The sequence below is a fragment of the Liolophura sinensis genome, chromosome 1 (genome assembly GCF_032854445.1).
Source record: "Liolophura sinensis isolate JHLJ2023 chromosome 1, CUHK_Ljap_v2, whole genome shotgun sequence".
In the NCBI taxonomy this organism is placed as follows: domain Eukaryota; kingdom Metazoa; phylum Mollusca; class Polyplacophora; order Chitonida; family Chitonidae; genus Liolophura; species Liolophura sinensis.
In genome coordinates, this window is record NC_088295.1 from 72,628,424 (window position 1) to 72,647,730 (window position 19,307).

General features: G+C 39.4%; 1 protein-coding gene across 1 annotated transcript; it reads right to left on the bottom strand.

Annotated features, from left to right (window-relative positions):
- Positions 1 to 636: 636 nt before the first annotated feature.
- Positions 637 to 13,830, bottom strand: LOC135463816 (protein kinase C-binding protein NELL2a-like). The gene is given in 17 exon segments (XM_064741266.1): positions 637 to 694; positions 974 to 1,090; positions 1,594 to 1,690; positions 1,966 to 2,061; positions 2,397 to 2,492; positions 2,912 to 3,007; positions 3,387 to 3,482; positions 3,882 to 3,974; positions 4,372 to 4,467; positions 5,164 to 5,259; positions 5,466 to 5,642; positions 5,891 to 5,972; positions 6,307 to 6,390; positions 6,735 to 6,794; positions 6,796 to 7,244; positions 8,469 to 8,615; positions 13,386 to 13,830. Coding segments are annotated over 17 exon segments (2,385 nt in total).
- Positions 13,831 to 19,307: the final 5,477 nt, after the last annotated feature.

A 19,307-nucleotide genomic window follows, 5' to 3' on the forward strand; every position in this document is an offset into this window, starting at 1 on the left:
AACATATTCTGTCTTTTCTGATCACCTTAACGTCGGTCCTATGGGTTTGACATGATGTCATTATCAGAATATCACCTCGAAATCGGTTTCAATGTTCGACCTGGTGTTAGTACAATGCCATCGCAAATGTACGATTATCATCAACAGGCAGAGCTTGGATCTTCCACATGATGTTGGTACACAATATCATCACGAAGGTGGCATGGCCATCTCCACGTATTATCATCACCAGGCAGAGCTTGGATCTTCCACATGATGTTGGTACACAATATCATCACGAAGGTGGCATGGCCATCTCCATGTAAAGAATATACCTTCACCCTCAAATGACAGACAGCCACGCCAGAAGCATCGCGACTAAATCCGTTGTTATATTGGGCGGATGATCACCACACCGGAAGCTGAAGACCCCGTCATCCGTGGGTAGCAGGAGAGTCTGTTCTGTAAACCTCTGCTTACTAAGGAGGAACCATCTCACTGTCCGACCAACGCCCGAGACAGCCCGGCTGGGGATCACTGCAGTGTAGGGTCCAGGACAAGGGTGAGCTACGTCCAGCCTCAGGGAAGATGGAAACCTCCCTCAAATGTAACGATCACTTAGATCAATCCACCACGAGTCCGCTGACCACGGATGTTTTATTTGCAGCGAAAAACCGCTCGGAAAATTTCTCGTGAAACCCGAATATACTTCAGTCTGAAAAATGGAAATAGAACAATTAGTTTAGTTTGATGGAAAACAAAAAAAATACCTACAGTTGAAAAAAGGCAATGTCATGGGGTTATTATGTGGGGTAGTTTCAAAAATACTAATCTTGTCGAAATATATTCTGAACATTTTGAAACTCCAGCCTAATTACTGAAATCTGGCAGCGCTAAACATTTATGGGTTACCATAAAATCAATAAGAACTTAGGTATTAAGTTTCCAAGCATCAGAATTATATAACAAAACTGTGAGCTAAGACGTCACTAACCTGGTCCGAACACAGGGCTGAAGATTCCACGGGCCACACCTAGTGGCGAAGTGTTCCCTCACGGAGCGCAGGTAACTCTTTGCGTACGGCTCCAGGTTCCCTTCTATCCTGCACTTCCTGAAAGGAAACGGGCAAGGCACTGAAAATATGACGTAAATAATTTGCATAATGTAACTTGAACATACAGTGAATGGATGCTTTAAAATGAACAGATTCATTGATTGGTTAACTGGTTGATGAAAGAGTGATTATTTCAGCATATACGTTTTTAAGTCTTTTTAAGAAGCTTTTTATCATATTTATTTATTTATTTTCCACATATACAATGGTGGTCAGATTTATGGTTTAAGGAAACCATAGTGCCCGGCGTAAATCACCGACCTTTGGCACTATATCAGATTTACAAACTGCTCTGTGTCCCTTAAAGGTTTGCATTTGTAGGCAGGACTTTCTTCTGGAATTGAGTGTAAAATCTAGATTTTTTTCAGTAAAAATGAAATAATTCATCTTCATATATTCCGTGCCACTCGTCTGTCCCAGATACGATCCTGTTCAGGGCAGTGTGCCCAGAGGGAATAACGCCTATGCACTAATTAATCATTCAGAAGTTTGATACTCACTTTTTCTGGCACCGTTTCCCTTTGAATCCTTGGAGACATTTGCACTTCCGTTTTTTCACACACCGACCGCCATTCAAGCACCCGCCTCCGCACGCGCCTGGCAAGGTCAAACAGATTAAAATAATTCATAAAGAACGAAGAGCTACAACTCATTAAACGTGATTTAGTCCTCAAAGGAGAACCAGAATATGGGTGGTCAAAATGGGACTCAACTGGGATTCACAGAAGTCTCTCCAAAAAAACATAGTGTTTGTTTAAATTGAACATTTGTGACTAGAAAGTATAAAATCCCACATCTTAATGGCGGCATCACTATTTATTCAAATCACTTCGGTTCTTTGACTCTGATGTATTCTACATAACTCAACTTACGTTTCTGACATCTGGATCCCCGGAAACCTGCCGGACATGTACACTTGTCCGGGCCTGAACATACGCCGCCGTTCTTACAGGGCTTTGAGCACGTAACTGAAAAAAGGAAAGACAACATTTTTCAAATTCAATCGCCTGCAGTCAACATGACTGTTAAATCTTGAATTCATTACATAAATAGACAAAATATATTCTGTATATGTATGCTGATTTGTGAATCTTGTTGCTATATTTCCAAATGTACCTAAATAAATATCAGTTGCTATCTATTGTGAAAGTAAACAGAAGTTTATGTGACATTACAAAAATGTAACATAAGTACAGCGCAATCGTTTAAGTTACTGAATAACCTATGAAATGTTGAAAATGAATAAAAGTGTTACAACTGAAATACCAGAAAGAGCACGTCAGAACTTGGTTTTCCAACTTACAGTGTTCACAGTACCAGCCTATTGTGCCCGGCTTACAGCTACACACAAAGGGCTTCTCACACACTCCCCCGTTCTGACACGGTGGGCTACACATGGCTGCAAAAATAAAGAAAAATAATAAATAACAGCATCACAGGAGACCCAATATGGTATTACTACAATTCCACTAGTTCGGGAACAAGATCGTTTTTGCATAAGTTAGCTTCAAATATCAGAGATCTATAAAGCCAATATAACATTAACGCATCGGAAAAATAATACTGATAGGGTTCACTCAGAACGATAAAACATGATGGTTTACTCTTACAGTAATCTTATGAACACAAATATCTAACCTCGGCATATTGCTATCATGGCAAAATTCAATTCTTCTCAGTTTGTATCAGCTGGTATTACACGAACGTTATTTATGACTAACGTTTAGGTAAAAGTTTATTTTTTTATTGGCTGTATAAGCATTGAAGTAAATATGACTGGGTAGAATTTCCCAATAAAAGAAGAGAATATTAAAGTACCTTGTTCACATTTAGAACCGCTGTAACCGTATCTACAGTGGCATCGATTCGGCCCTACGCAGCGACCGCCATTTAGACAACCGCCATCACAGACAGCTGAAATGCAGTAAACAGACAAATTTGGTTAAATGAAAAAAAACAAGACTAGTTAATGCATTAATCACTGTAAAAGTAACTAACGCCGATAAATTTCAGAAGATAAAATTGTCAGCTTAGATTGAGCGGCAATGTGGATTACGTCACCGGTAACTTCATATGTGGGCTTCGTATCTAACCCGATATATGTAAACAATTCATTATAACCTCCATATGTACCATTATTCTATATAATGTTACATGATAAATCATACGATTTATGACGGATAAGGACTCACAAATGGAGTAGGAATGTCAACAGCGTCTCTCCGTTGGTAGGAGGCGGTGAGATTCATTTGATTGTGGAGGGTAGGGGTGGAGGATAGGAACTATAACTCACCTTGCTCACAACGAGATCCAGAATACCCAGATGGGCAAAGGCAGATGTCTGGTCCAACACAGGACCCGCCATTGAGACACGGAGTCTGGCAGAAAGCTGTGATCAAAAACGACAAAAAATAACTATTTAATACCATATTTGAGTGGAGAACATTTAAACGACACAAATGGTTACCATGGTGTTTATTTTGTGTTTAATTCGAAGCTATTTACATGGATAATGACAGGTCACTCTGTATAATTACGTACAATGTAACATTTGATTGTGTCTAGAGAAGGGGGTAAATTTACATAATGATTGTTGACGATCTTCTTTAATTGTCACATAATTTGGCAAGTCGCAAAAAATGAAGTACACTAAAATGGTAAAATGTGGTCGATGTTTTTAATGATGCGTTGTATGTTGACTGCGATGAATTTGGCGTCTTTCTGGGTACCACTGCATCATAAAGTAGGGTGATATCTGCAGCCTTGGGATTCATCAAACCGTACTTACGAGCACAATCAGGCGCCAGATAGCCGTACGGACAGGAACACTGGCCCGGGCTAATGCAGTAACCACCATTACGACACGGTGGATCGCAGAGAGCTGAAAGGAAAGATAACTCTGTGCGTTAGACAATATGACTTTGATCAGAATCACAAGGGTTATGTCCCCGACAACTGCAAATCGATGACGCACATCAATCCAGTAACACAAATCTTGTCACAGATTGTACCTGCGGCGGAGATAACGCAGAGCCTTATCAGCTTATATTTTTTGTACACATATGTTTTCATGCAGGGAAGATAAGTTGGTTTTGTCAATAGCTTTTGTGAACCAAACCAGAATTATCCTACTGGCAACTGAAGACTATCAGTTGGCCACCGGGCTTCTGATTCCACAGAGGCACAGTTATCTGAGTTAGATATGCAGCCAGCGTCATAGATCCTGCTTTGTGAGAAGTTATCTGTGTTTAATGCTGACCATGTGGAACTTTACAAACCTGCTTCACACAGTGCGCCGGTATAGCCAGGCTGACAGTGGCAGAAGTATGGGTTCACACATCGGCCGCCATTGTAACAACCCGGGTAACACGTGGCTGCCGGAGAAACACACAGGACTACACTGAGTATCTCACAGTTTGTACACAAAAACAGTGCTACACTGAGTATACATCTCAGTGATATAACAATCATTATTCCTCAATTCTGAAGAAGTGCATGCTGTGATAAACTCATCATCTCGCAGTTTTCAATAAAAACAGTGCTACACTGAGTATCTCAAAGTTTTCGCCAAATTAGTGATATACATACATTAAATAGACTAGATCTAACATTATCACTCGGTTCTGATGACATGTAGTGGTACACAGTATCGTATGCACGTGTAGTTATATTCTGATTATGCCATGATAATAAACTTAATACTTTATCTCAAGAGTTCAACTAAAGCGAGTTGAACGTGATTATTTAAGCCATATTACATACAATCCATAAAATACGTTGGCCCGCGTCGCACTGGAAAAGTTAAAGCATCCATTCCATTGTCCATTCCAAAGGATTAAATTATATAGCAGAATCTAAATTTTATTAGAGAGCTTTGGTTTCTGCTGAATTAAATCCGCTTCCTTGTCAGTTCCAGTGAATATTTTTTATGGTGTTAACATTTAGATTGTTTTGGGGTTTTTGTCTTTATATAATGCTATTACATTCAGTAATTGTAGCCCATTCACATGCCAATTTACTTGGCCTCTACTTTTTGACCTCCCGTAAGTACCGTGATTAAACCTTCTTACCTCTTTCACACTGCTCTCCGGAGTATCCAAGGCCACACACACACCGCCCGGTCCCGTCACACACACCTCCGTTAAGGCAGGGCAGCCGACATTTACCTGTGATCATAACAGTCATGAATGTTAATCACCAGTCTCCAGGCGTAGTATAGTTGTCCACTTTTGTTAGGGACAGGACATTCACAAATTAGTTTCTGGGAAGAGGCCCCATGAGGCTAAATAGATTACCAGTAATCAAATAAGACGATAAGTCAGATTAAATCATTTGAAATGTGGAGATATTGGTGAATAAAATGGAGTCATACCTGGACATGCCCCTGGGGAACAGCGACGGGCCTGATGGCGAGGGATATGCCGCGGAATACACACAGATGGCTCCACTTGGTTGCTCTTACAGAACAGCGTCCTCGTCTTCAGGCCCCTACCGCAGCTCACACTACACGGTGACCAGGCCGACCATTGGAACATGACACTACCAGAATCTGAAGACAAACCCGTCAGTATACTGTTAAGAAAACTGAATTGTATACATTGAGGAAACTGGAAATTTGTGTTTTATAGTAAAGCTGATGGTGCAGTTTTTTGGCCTTGTGGTAGAGGATTGGGCGTCATTTTCATTACAACATTACAACTGAATTTGGTCAGCGACAAAAAATGGCATCGCGGTTAATTTGACGACTTCAAACTAGTTGATTAGTCAGAATCATTTTGTAAGGTAAAAAAGATTTACCTGAGCCAGAGTGTTTAGTCGTAGTTGTTGTTGTAAGAGGGGTAGTCATTTCTCTGCTGTCACCTGACATCTTTTCGCTATCCTATAAACAAATGTAATCAGGTTATTACATAACAAGGCAGAAAATTTTCCATGAATCACAACGTAATAAATAGTACAAATTAAGATAGAAGACTAACGGACTATAATGGCCAATTAGTACAGACCACATACATGCACGGTGCATCGTAGCCTATTACATACAATGTAAGTCAATAGGTCTATTCCCAACTACTGTATAGAGCAAGTGTAGTCAGTAAATGCAAAAAATACATCAATTGCAATGAAGGCATGTGATAACATGGGCTCAGAATGCATTGTAATTATTAGTGGAATGCGATAATAACGTCCAGAAATCACGTGACGAGTTCACTGACCATGCTGTCTGTCATGTCCCAGTCTCCACACTGGCGTTCAGCGCTGTGCGGATCCTCAGAAATCACCAGCTGTTCTATCCCACCCTGTGGAGAAAGAAAACAATTTACATAATCTTGAAGAAGACTTAATTTAACCGTTTTTGTTTCACATTATTTCTCAAAACTATACAAGCAAAATATACAGTATATGGAGCTCGTAATTTTAGGATTTCTTTTTGTCCACACCTAGGCCAGAGAACAGAATTTACATGGCAGCTTGGAACATACAAGATCATTTTAAAAAACAACAACAACAAAAATACACGCTGACAGAAAAAGCACGCTATGTGTTTTGAAAACAAAAACATTTAAATGAGCATCAAATTAAAGTTTATTATAAACAGAAATTCTCTTTCAAAAAAATACTGATTTTCTGCCAATATTCTTACCTCAAAAGGGACTCCGTTCCTCTTGAAAAATGGGCCAATAGACATAACAGAGTTAATCGGTGATAAGAGGCCAGCGAGTGCGAAGAAAGGATTTCGTGATGTTGTTTTCGCAGTCATAAAACATGGTTATCTCTTGTCCCTGGACGCTGAAGCTAATCGAATGCCATAACCCATCCGCAAGATCAGCCTCAAAAACAGGGGAGGCTACTCCGGGCAGACCGTCCTGGTCGGAGTACTCAAACCGCCATTCACCGTTTCGGTAGTAAATCCCTATCTTCTGGTGCTGCATGCTGTCGCTCACGGTAAACACGTACCCGGCGAACTCCGGGGAAAGGTTCAGGCCGAGTAAAATAGAGAAGTTAACCGGGAACCTTCCTTGAAAGATCCCGCTTGTGGGAGAGTTGAGCTGAGCGGAGGAACTGATCTGGTAAGCTCCAGCACGATCGACGGATTTCAGAACTCCGGGTGGCAGCTTTTTAACGCCTAGTATGTCCAGCATATCATTTACACCTGAAAATAATAAACTAATGTTAGGTACGTATGCAGAAAAAAACATGACATTCAAAATCTGTACAGTCATGGGATTCCCTCAGAGTTTTAATGTGGGTTACTTTATAGACTGTCGATAAATTAAATATTAATGGTTACAATTGAATTTCTTGGATGTGAGGTGTTATAATTGACGTCTGGCGTGAAGACATGGGAACCCCCAAGAATGATATGACGAGGTTAAGTGAAAAGCGATTTCCTAAATGCCAGGCAGCGGACAATGCAGCGAATTTTTGTGGAGAAGGTGTCCCGATCCTCAAACCAGAGATAAAAACGGAAAATTGTAGGTTAGAAGGGAAGTGAACTTGTCTGGCATTCGAAAGGGACATTTTCTCCGACATGAAGGTTATCAGAAGAAAAGGCGACTCCGACTCACCCAGATGACAGGCTATGATTAGTGTGGGCAGGCAGGCGTAACCTTAACGCCTCTTCCCATTTACCCCGGCCCCTCTATTATTTAACCTGGGTACAGGTCGCTGCCCGGGGGGTGAGACTAAAGGGGAGAGGAGTAGCATCATCAACTAGCCTCTTTTCAAACATGTTTGGACTTCTAAATGGGAAGCGCGCTCTCCAACAACCAAACAGTGACCATTGGGGAGAATTATCCACACAAATGAATCAATTTAATAAAAAAGAAATTCTATTAAATGTAGTCGAACTAATGGGGTTTTATTACAGGCGCCCATGTTTTCCAAGCTACACGTTGATTACTGTCACATCAAAGGCGGGGCCGTGACAAATGTAAATAGCAGCAACCCCTACCCCTATCTCGATACGCGGACTTCAAATTCTTGAGAGGCTTACATCAACAACTAACATTGTGAACAATATATGCTATGCATCCAATAATATAACTTGAACTTAAACACAGCAATGGGAATACCGGGCATATGACAACACTGATGCACCCATGGCTAAAAAAAATCCAATAGAACTTAAATCCAAATACGAAATTATAATATTTTTATAATTCCCTATACATGCGCATGTTCCCATGCCGAAGTTCTTCTCTTCGACTTACTAGATGAGACAAACTGACCACAGCAAATTCAAAGTAGAATATTGTGTTCACATATTAAGGTGAGAGTTATTATTAAGCATACTATTCGTTGTGTATATTTTATCAGAAGCCTGTTTAAAAATATTTGAATATGTGGAGTGATAGAAGTACAAAGATTTACTCACTGTTACATGGAAACATATTGCAAGGTTTCTGTTCAGATTCTTTCCCTTCGCATTGTTTTTGTTCCAGCTGACAAGTGCGTTGGCGTGTTCTCTGTCCATGACGACAGCTTCGGCTGCAGGCGCTCCATGACGACCAACTGTCCCAGCCTGTAACATCCAAAAATTATATATAATTTACCATATATGTAACGACTTGTGACATTGCGAATCATTTTTAATCCACAAATGATATAAGAAACGAAAGTATTCTATATGGGTGGATCAAATGTAAATGGTACGTGGGAACATATACATTTCTTAAGAAAAGAGCTATTTATCTTCAAGTCATCCCTATTGGTTTTTATTATTTCAGTGTTTAATTTGAGGTACCGCTACTGCTGTATCACTGAATTACTCCCTTCTGCCCACTAACCCGTGGGGTTAATGAGAAACCCCCGCTGTGCCACAGTGTCTGGTACGCTACGTGCTGAAAGATATCGTCTTTTGTTGTCCAACAGAAGACAGATTCTTCTTAGGGAATCGAGCTGTGTTTGCTCTCCTAAACAACTTTGTGTCACTTGAACGACAGCGGTGTGTGGGTCTTTATTTGGGTTTGGCGAGGCTAATTTCCTCTTGTACGGTATAGGTAAGGTACCACCTAAACAGATGGAACGAAACCGTGAACAAGGAAAGGCCACGAAACCAGCGGAATGGAAGACCGGCTGGATTCTGGCGGATGGGATGGCAAGATTAAGTTACTGCCTCTGCGGGTACCCTTCCTCTAGGACATGAGCCAACAATACCCAAAAATAAGTTCAAATTCATTAATCTCAGGTTGCCAAGGATACGCCTAACAGGGATCGAGTCAGTTTTATAAATCAATGGCAGAAGATACGCCACATTTGTCTGCGTGTGTGAAAAGTCCACGACTGTGCTGTCAGCAAGCAAACAATTCCTGAGACGGGGTGCCTGTAGGTGGTCAGAATGGAGCGGACCGATATACACAAATATACATCAATTACAAACGAGCCACCAATTCCCTACACATCGCCCGTATAATAGACAGCTTTTCGTCGTTTCACACTCTACGAGTTCTGACAAATGATAAATATGATCGCTGCTCCAACAGCTCAGTTAAGCGGCACGTTTAGTGGTAGCACGATTTGAGGTTTCTGTTCTTAAGGAACACCCACAAGTTTAACACTTTTCACAAGAAAAGAATGTCTCCGGTAATATGCGGTGAAGTAGAATGAGTTGATGATTCGGTTTTTAGTATGCACCCATGAAAAACGGTGTTAACAAGTACAGGTCTTTACCAGTTGTAACACCTCATATAACAGACTGTACGAGGCATGAAATACTACATGAGCAAACCGCTGAAGAAACCGCAACATGTTTTCTAGTCTGATACAACAACGGTCGCCTGTTTCTCAGCTAGCTGTCCCTCTCTTCTTGCCCTCCTACGACTGGGCCATAACTTAACCTGCCGATTAGAATCTCTACACCATCAGGTATTCCCGGGTGGCGCCTTGCCCCCAATCTATGAAGGCGAACCTTAAGATCAACAAGGTTACTATAGGTTACTATTTAATTCGAAAGCATGCGGTATTTTTCTTGTTGCTTTATGGTGAACTGTTATTAAGATGGCGAGACGCGTGTTTAACACCGTGGGTTTTCAGATATACCAGATAGAGACGCTCTGACGCCTGCCTTCTCTAGCGGACAATCGTGTCCACCGGTGTTTGTTGGAAAGCTTGAATACAAAGGTCTCTAGGAACGTTTAACATACAAAATCTCTATGTTTGACGTTACGCTATCGTAATTTTAATTTTAGTAATGTGATTATAAAATTTCACTACAAAAAGCAGGCAGTCTCCATAAAGGTAATCAGTGACATCTTCGATTAAAACTGTGATATAACACCGACATTTATAGATTTATTACGGAGCCTTTGTTAAAAGAAGCAGTGTTCTTGAAATGCGAAGTTTCACGGGTAACTTTTACGGGATCCGCAAGGCTATCGTGCACCTTGTAAATTGCACGCAAAATCCTAAAGATTTTCTCTAAACACGCAAGGGGAATCATTTCAATTCAAAAAGAGATCAGGGTAGCCGGTCGCAAAGTATTTCTTTAAGAGAAGCCATCAAATGTGATAGCTACATTAATCAGCGTCGTGTTTCAGGGATTTGTCCTCGGATCGTCACCGTGAAATAAAGCTCGGGACAAAGCCAATGGTTTGTCTGATGGCGCTCGATGACAAGGCTCCCATACACCCTACAATCATTGATACCCTATACCCTAAGACACATGAGCCTGTCTCCAAAAACAACATTAACACGAAACATAACGACTTCATTTCTGTGGTAAGATTGAGTAAGACATTTTCTTCTCTTCTCTATTCGCATCCAGACTGTAGTCATGGCATTTATTGGAATACTGTAGTTATAGGTATTAGAAATTTGATAGATAAGAATTTTTTGTAAATAGTTTGAAAATGTTTGTATGGATGTAAAATAATGACCGTAGAACACAACTTTAAATGAAAACTATGTTATTGAGGCAAAACGACTTGATGAAACTATCCCACACCTTCTAGTGTCTTTGATGCTGATGAAAAAACGAATATTGCTAATGTTATTTGACCAATTGCAAACTGTGACGGATAAGTTCTGGAGCCAGGGATTGGGATATTAAGTTACAGAAGTCTTAGCAGTCCATATACACCCACCTGTCAGTTGTCTATGGACCAGGTGAAATAAAGCCACAAAGTAAGTGTAGCGGAACACCCCACTGGTATAAATCATTAACAAGCGTCTGCTGAAAGGTTTCACCACAAGTTGACGTAAAATCTACAACCTTTCTGGCAGAGGGCTTCGATAAATTACACTGATAATATGTACACAATAGATGCTGAACCCCTATAGATATACACTTTAAATTAAAATGTCACTTGGTTTTGAAAGTCTTGCAAGTTTAGTGAATTAAGGGAAATATAAATTCCCTTCGTGTCTGATCACAGAGTACATCACACGACTGGTTCTTTGTTTGTTTATTTTGGGGGGGGGGGGGGGTGCGTATTTGTTAGTCTCAAACTGAAAGGCCAAAATTTAATCCGCGTTCCTTTCACTGAATTAGTACTCTGTTGAAACAAATACGTCACAGGTATACAAATGCTTGCTGTTGGGTACACAAAAAATACACCAGTCTGCACAAAATGATCAGTTTTTCCTTTGATCAGACAAATATGCGGGTACAAGTCAGGTGATTACCATTTGTTCTGGGTTTAAGGCAAGGATAGTTGTGTCACCCCGAGTTGGATCACCAGAGGTCTGTGGTCTCCGCCCCGGTGGCGCCAGGCTGTGCCCGGTTATAATAGACCTCAGATAAATAAGGGAAGGGGTTCCGAAACCTGCAGACAGTACAGACCATACCTCTGGTAGCTAAGCTTCACGTGTCTATATACGTACTACCCACAACGCTACCAATCAGGATCTTGTCCTCGTACTTGGGAACTATATCAAAGCTAAATTCCAGCCAACCATCTAAATATATTTATCAGAAAGGGACATTTGTATGAGACACGCTAACTAATAAATCAAAGGGCGGATGGCCCTCGATAGTCACACTACTCAGCTTATGTTAGTTTTAAGAGCTGAGAAAGTTTGCTTAAAATCTGAGAGCAAATAAATCTAAATTTTTATATCTCCTGCCACGAAAGCTTGTAGCATTAGTTACTTCAGTTATTTTGTCTACCAATGATACCAAGATGTTCCCAAGATGTAAAGGACAGATTATTGTAGAATTACAGATACTTTAATATCTATCTATATATTACTTTAATATATCTTGCACCTATTATTTAAACTTCATATCAAATACAAACCGATACCATCCCAGATTAAATATGTTACACTGTAAAACTACGCTGTAAAATATATATAAATTGTTAGAATTTTTATGAAAGAAACCCATCGGCAAAATCTCACAATAAGTTTAAAGCTAATGAAATTTGTTTGGTCACAAGTGCATATCAGTGTAGTGAAATAGCTGTTGGCAGAAATGTTTTGTATTCAAAGGTATAAATAGGCGATAATTTATCTGTCACAGAAAAACAAAAGAGTGAACCCTAAAAATAACGAACGTTAAATGACCTAATATGTCATAAAAGTTCTGATGACTTTCATGTTGCGTGCCAGAGTCAAAAATACGTAAAAAACAGGTATATAAGATTACCCACAGGGCAATTTCGACCGTGAGATTTAGCAGGGTGGGGATCATAGTCAACAGAGATAAGATATTAACCTATGGTCGTGATTGGATTAAATCGAGCTAAGTAAATTTGCTTTTAATAAATGTTAAAACGGTAGATAAGATCTTATCTGATGGGATACCTGCACAGCGAAGTGTCAAAGTGGCGTGAACACCACACGCAGCTTTAATTCTCCGGGGGTTTTCAAGAGTTGCGTATATTTTATGAATGAGCAAGGTAATGAGAGAGCTCAGTTAGGGTGTGATAAGATCAGTGGCCTCGTGTGACAGCTCTGTACGGGCGGGAGGAGCGTCCCTTATCACCGGCACCGCCGGAAGGGGGCAAAACACTTCACCTATAAGCTAACTTGCCGTGTTTGTAAACACGATTCACAGTAATCATCCACTTGAAACTCGCTGAGCCAATTGTAGGGTGAATTCAAACCAAAACACACTGTTCTTAACAGGCACGAGCTTTACATCAAATCACGAGGAGCGCGTGTTGAGTGGTGTGTTAGTCTGCGATCAACAAAACAACGGATCACAATCCAATATAAAAAAATTAAATTTCACATACAAATGATTTAATAAGCGTACAAAGAATGTTTTGGGGTTTTAAATGAACCTTTCTATATATGGGAATTTTAATACTTAACAATTAAAAAAAATAAATTGTTTTTGGACACTTACCTTGAGCTGCTAAAACTTCATCTTCATTTTCTAGTGAAAAATCCGCCGTGGCACCAAAAATATCATCGTATTTGGCAGAAAGTCGCTTTTCGAACAAAGTCAGGAAGAAAATATACTGTTCTCCTTCAAAAACGTCAGCATAGCAAGCGGGTTTGTCTCCGAAATTACTGATATTATACACGTTCTTTGAGGATGCTTGTTGAAGTAAAGAAATACCTTTGTATACTTTTATAATCTCTACTTCAGCGCTGTATGTTTTTGCCGAGGTTCTTTGCTCTTTGAATGCTCTGAGCACGATTCCAGAAAAGACTACCTCTGCGAGTTGAGCACGGTCTCTGACAGACACAGGAGTCCATCCGTTCAGCAGGAGCACACATCCGTACAGGTGAGGCAGAACTTGGGCCAGCACCACTAGAACACCTACAAAACCCACTTGAGCTAACATGATGATCATCAGTGGAGTGAAAAAGTCGTAACTGAATTCGTCAGTCGAGTGCGGTCATTATTGTAGTCGTCTTGCAGACAATGAATGACAAGTACTCCCGGAGTGGTCCGAGCGCCCGCCACACGCTGACCGTTTACCGTAAACAGACTGGATTATGTTTTCACTACTCCTCTTTAACTGGCCAGCCACTTCAGGCCACAATACCTACATACTAATAGCTTATGTATCAGCGGCTTTTCAGTCAGCCGCGTCGTCCAACAGACTGTTCGGCGGCTCGCTTGCCGAGCCTCGCTGCACCCCCCTCCCCACTTAGCGGGGAGCAGTCAGTGGTCTCAAGACATCGCCAACAACCTCTGCAGACAAAAGGCCGAGCTCGAAACTCAATACAGATAAGCGGGTATAAGGAAGGATGACAATTCTCTTTAAGGCTTTTGATAGATTTCCTGGCAGACAGCCTCTCTCCGTTGGGCAGGCTGACGAGGAGGGTGCGGCGATCGCCTTGAACACGACCTGGGAGGGACAGACGAGACAGTCGCGAGACTAACTCCGTCCGACAAAGAGCATCGGCAAACACGTCATAACCAAAAGGCCAGGGCAATCAAGAGTAACATTCGACTTAATCTATTTGCATCAAAAGTTAGTCGTGTGGTAATCATGTGCACCGCTGGGGTAAGCTCCTTTAAATGATTTCTTCTCAATACCCAGTATAACGGATCATCATTTGTATACATTTGTATGTCCCGTTTAATGGGAGATTGCTTTTTGGCCATAGACGCTGTCTGGAAAGTTTTCCGAATTCTTCCAAAGAACTGTCATTTGACGATAATAAATGGAAGTACTGTAAGTTCAATTCATGGGCTAGTTATCCAACTCATAGCATCAGTCTTCAGTTTATTGATTGCCCGATCTATATTCCATGTGTAGATCATAAGTTCAGACATTTTTCATATGGTTCCACGGTGTTCGCCAGTGTAAAAAAAATTAACAGTTATGCTTAATGAGAGAACAAAAATGTCTTAATGCATACGTCGACGGGAAACACTACCACAAAATTACGTATTCTACATGTATGGAATATGAAATGAAGCTATATAATTCAAACTGACGCAAATCCTTGCTGTCTTCTTATCTGTTTTCTTTATACTAGCACATATATCAGTATGTTGCATTTACAGGATTTAGCGCTGTAGCCCCATCATTGCCATACACTGCTCCAAGAAAACCTAGCTTAGTTTATCTATCCAACTGACGTTATGGACTACGTTTGATGTATCAGTTTTTTTTTCCACTTCGCCTTGCCTCCTATCTTGATTAAACCCTCGTTTTCAGCGCACGCATGTAAGGATGGGCTATTTAAGGGTAGTAATCAGTGAAATACTAATTATAATAACGAGCCTACTTCTGGCGGTGAAGGCATCACGTGGTCATCCCATGACTAGAGTAATGGACAGATTGCGTGCCAGCGCGCCAAGTTGTGGCTCTGCAAATGTCCATGGGTTCAAATTTGTGAGGCAGAAATGCTCTCATCATAGATACTGCAAAAAATGTCGGTAAATGTCTGTAATATGTTATTAACTATTTGGAAGCTCTGTGAGTCTTCTTTCTGTGAGTCAGAATGGAAAGTCTGAACGCTGAACTTGAAACATTAACAAAATAGCGATGAAGAATAAAGCCTTATGACTTCCTTAACCAGCGCATTGAAAGGTTGCGAATTTAATGATTTATCAAATGATTATGGCTTAACAATAAATACACACTATTGCAGTCATATCGTGGCGAAAGCCTATTTAAACTGTGCAGTAAACAGTTGATTTCAATATGATAATGAGAACATCCAAAATCAATAGAAAAACTTGTTTAAAACCAGCTATAATAAAACAATTAGTTTTACCCTCAGTTAAAATTCGAAAACCACATTGAAATGTTTTTAAAATATTAATTTTCAAAACTATAGACATAGTAAGGAAAAAAGCTATATTTTTATGTACGCTAGTTGCCTTTAAATAGTCGTCTCCAGCAATATTGTCAGATAATTGAAATATTGCCAAACATCGTTGAATGGGCATCACATGGAACACACCCTTGGGGTGGGCGGGGGGGGGGGGTGTTGATTGTGGTGGGGTGGGGATGCTCTGTCGTCATTTATCGAGGATAAAATTACCTGTTAGAACTTCTTGGTCCTGTTAAGGCATAACATGGGTGTAAGGATTATAACTAATGACTGGTTGACTTGCATACATGTTATTATGGACCCTGAACTGTTGAGGTAGTTTTATCGTTTAAAGTTGTTTTTTTTTTTTTGTTTTGTTTTGTTTCGAACGAGCCTTGTTGTGTGGTGCTTTCGGGTTATGTGTATAGGAGGAACAATGTGCGGCTTCCCCAAATAGAGGATATGTTTTGCTTATATTTAATATAGGCCTACACTAATTCTTGCATGTTTTGTTATATATCCGATGTAAAGGTATGATTATTTCATATGACGTATAAGAAATATACAGAAAATTACATGGTGACTGTAGGAAAAGTATCCAGTCAAAAAAAAAAACCCTGACATTATTTGCAACTAAGTTCATGCATGAGAATTTTATATGCATGTAAAATAAAGACCTTAGTTGTAAGTTTAGTCACAGTGTATTTAATTATTTATTTATAGATGTGAACAGCCCTTAATCGTGTTGTTTGGCTTCACGAAGATTGGAACAACACAGTATTGAAATCTGAGATGTCAGTATTACAATCCGAATTTAGTAGGTTTCATATACATTCATATTTTAAGTGTATAGGTGATTATGTATATAGATGCATAGTTGCAATTTGGCCCTATATCATTTCACTATAGGCATGGCGAAAGTTACGTCTCCCGGTTAGACGCGTAAATGATCCAGTGTTACAGTACAAATGGCGGCTTGCAGGGAATCCCCGCTTGAGTGCTGCTGTCAGACTGCCTGTGATGTTTTATCCTCCTCCTTAATCACCCGCTGTTTGGGTTTGTATGATGGAATGAACAGATCATGGTCGTCTCCATGGTCGTCTCCAATATTTCACCCATATTTGAAGCAGATAGTTACAAACTGCATGGTTTGCACCACACTTACACAGTCGTCGACAGTCACATACATGTATACTTTGCATGACTTGATGATCGTGCTTCCAAAGTTATGTCTCTTTTAATGCTGTCATTCTCGGAAATTATATATTAGAATCTATACATTCTTTTATGAATCTATAAGATTTTTTCTTACGCGCACATTTTTATTTAGACAGTGTAATCGTTCAGTTCATTTGTGTTCCGCTATTATAGTAACTTAGACGGAACATGATTTAACGATTAGTGGAAGTAAATTCATGTAATAAGAAGAGGTCCATAAAATTGCCACACAACTATTTTCCTTCATATTTTAGAATTTTTGGTGTGTCATAGAAAGAATTTTCTTTTCTCAGACAATATTTAAGTGATGTGCTGTGACATCATATCTTCTTAATATTTTTTCTCATACACATATTTGTCTACAGAATATTTGAAAAAATAACACTGCGAAATAATCTATTATGATCGACCTTTGGATCATTCTAGAAAGTTTTAAAGGATTTTCAATTGATCAACATATTGCCAAAAACCTTTGGAAAATATGATCTCAAAAGCCCACCTTAGAAAACAAATGCTTTCGTGACGTCATTGTAACAAAAATAGAAAGAAATCTGTCCTTTATTGGAGGCATGCCTTTGTACTTTATGTTCACTTCAGTTGTAATTAAGTACACAAATTGAACGTAATGCAGATCGATCTGTTCTCTCACAGGTGAGATATGTAAGTCTTCTCCTGGATACAGGTCAAATATTTAGATTTGTCAGCATTCGTAAAGAATCAGAAACACGCCATCGTTGTGTGATAAGCTGGGCTTTTTTTCTGACTTTAATCGTCAGAATAATATATCCATTTTAAACACCAGTCTCAGAAAGCTAGACGTTCTTCGAGTTTTGTTCAAACTTGTTCATGTCTTTGAAAGAAACCTATACTCATGCATGCCTTCACAGTAGGAGCACGTGAGGGCACAGCACGGACTGTCTGGTCTATTATTAACTAATGATAACACTAAACTGTTTGACGACCAGTACTCAGATGTATAGTAGTTTAATTCTGTCATCAGTTTCCATCAGTTCCCATCAGTCCGACAGACTGATCGGTCTATCACTTGGACTCCATGCGGTGTTAGTAATACCAAAAGAGGATTGGCAAACAAATACATATCAACAAAGTCATTTGGTTATCAGTTAGCCAGAACAGAGTCTCAGGCCGTGATAGCTGTTCTGTACAACAGAAAAAAAAACAAAATAAAGTACCTGAGATAAAAAAAAGAACAGTTTATGAAATACGGCCTGGACTTTTTTGTTATCACGGGTGCAAGCCACATTTCGAAATTTACATTATTTTAAAGCTGGCATAAAAAAACTAAAAAAAAAAAACTAAAAAAAAATCCAAACCTGATTTATCTGTATTATCCTGGTTTACCTCTCTCTTGATCTGGCTCATTACAATTAAAATGTTTATCTAATTTTATGAGTTTGATATTTTTATATCTTTTTTATTTTATATAACTGTTTTTATAATTAACTTTTTCCAGCTAGGTGTCACCGTGTTTGTGGTAAAACAAAGACAAAGCTCCCATTTACAGTAACAGCGATTCAGTGGAAACTCATTTGAAAACTGTGAACATGCTGGCAACAATCTTTGACAATTATGATGAAGAAATGAATAAGGTGTGATCAAGTTAAACCGAATCATCAACGATAGAATTAACACGTGCAAATCTTAACAAATAAATGCACATAATGTCTTCCATTCTAAATAGCATAGTTCAATCATGAAACATGTCTTCACATCATGTGGAAAGAATGAGTTAACGGCTTCATGGACCCTCTTTTAAAAGTTCTTGACATGTAGCTTATATTTTGTTGGGGTGTATTTGCATGCAGAGGCGTTGGCTTTGATTTAATTTACTTCCAGGCTACATAAATGTGTGGGGAGACTTGTTTGGCATGTGACGTAGAATGAGTTCTTGGTGGGCAATGTAACTGTTCAGATGAAAACAGTCTAAGCGTCTAACTTGGAACATTAAACCACTGAATAAACATGACCATAATGTTTCTTGAACAATATACAAAAGTATTAGTCGGACAATATTTGCATGTCAGTGTATCGCATGTAAGAGTTGTCAGAAAGCACAAAAACTATCCTGGTGAAATTAGTAGAATTTTCACTATAATCGTGACTTATAATTACAACAAAGTAGTAGTATGAACTAATTAATCAGTCGTAATGTTGGGTACATATACACATAATATTTAGGAATAAACAATTTTCATTATATGTAGAAAAAGATGTAGTGAAATTCTTAACGTATTTCCCTTCTGTTTTACCGTCTACAATGCCTACAATATGCTTGTATATGCTTCCGTCCATCGTTGCGATTGAGTGT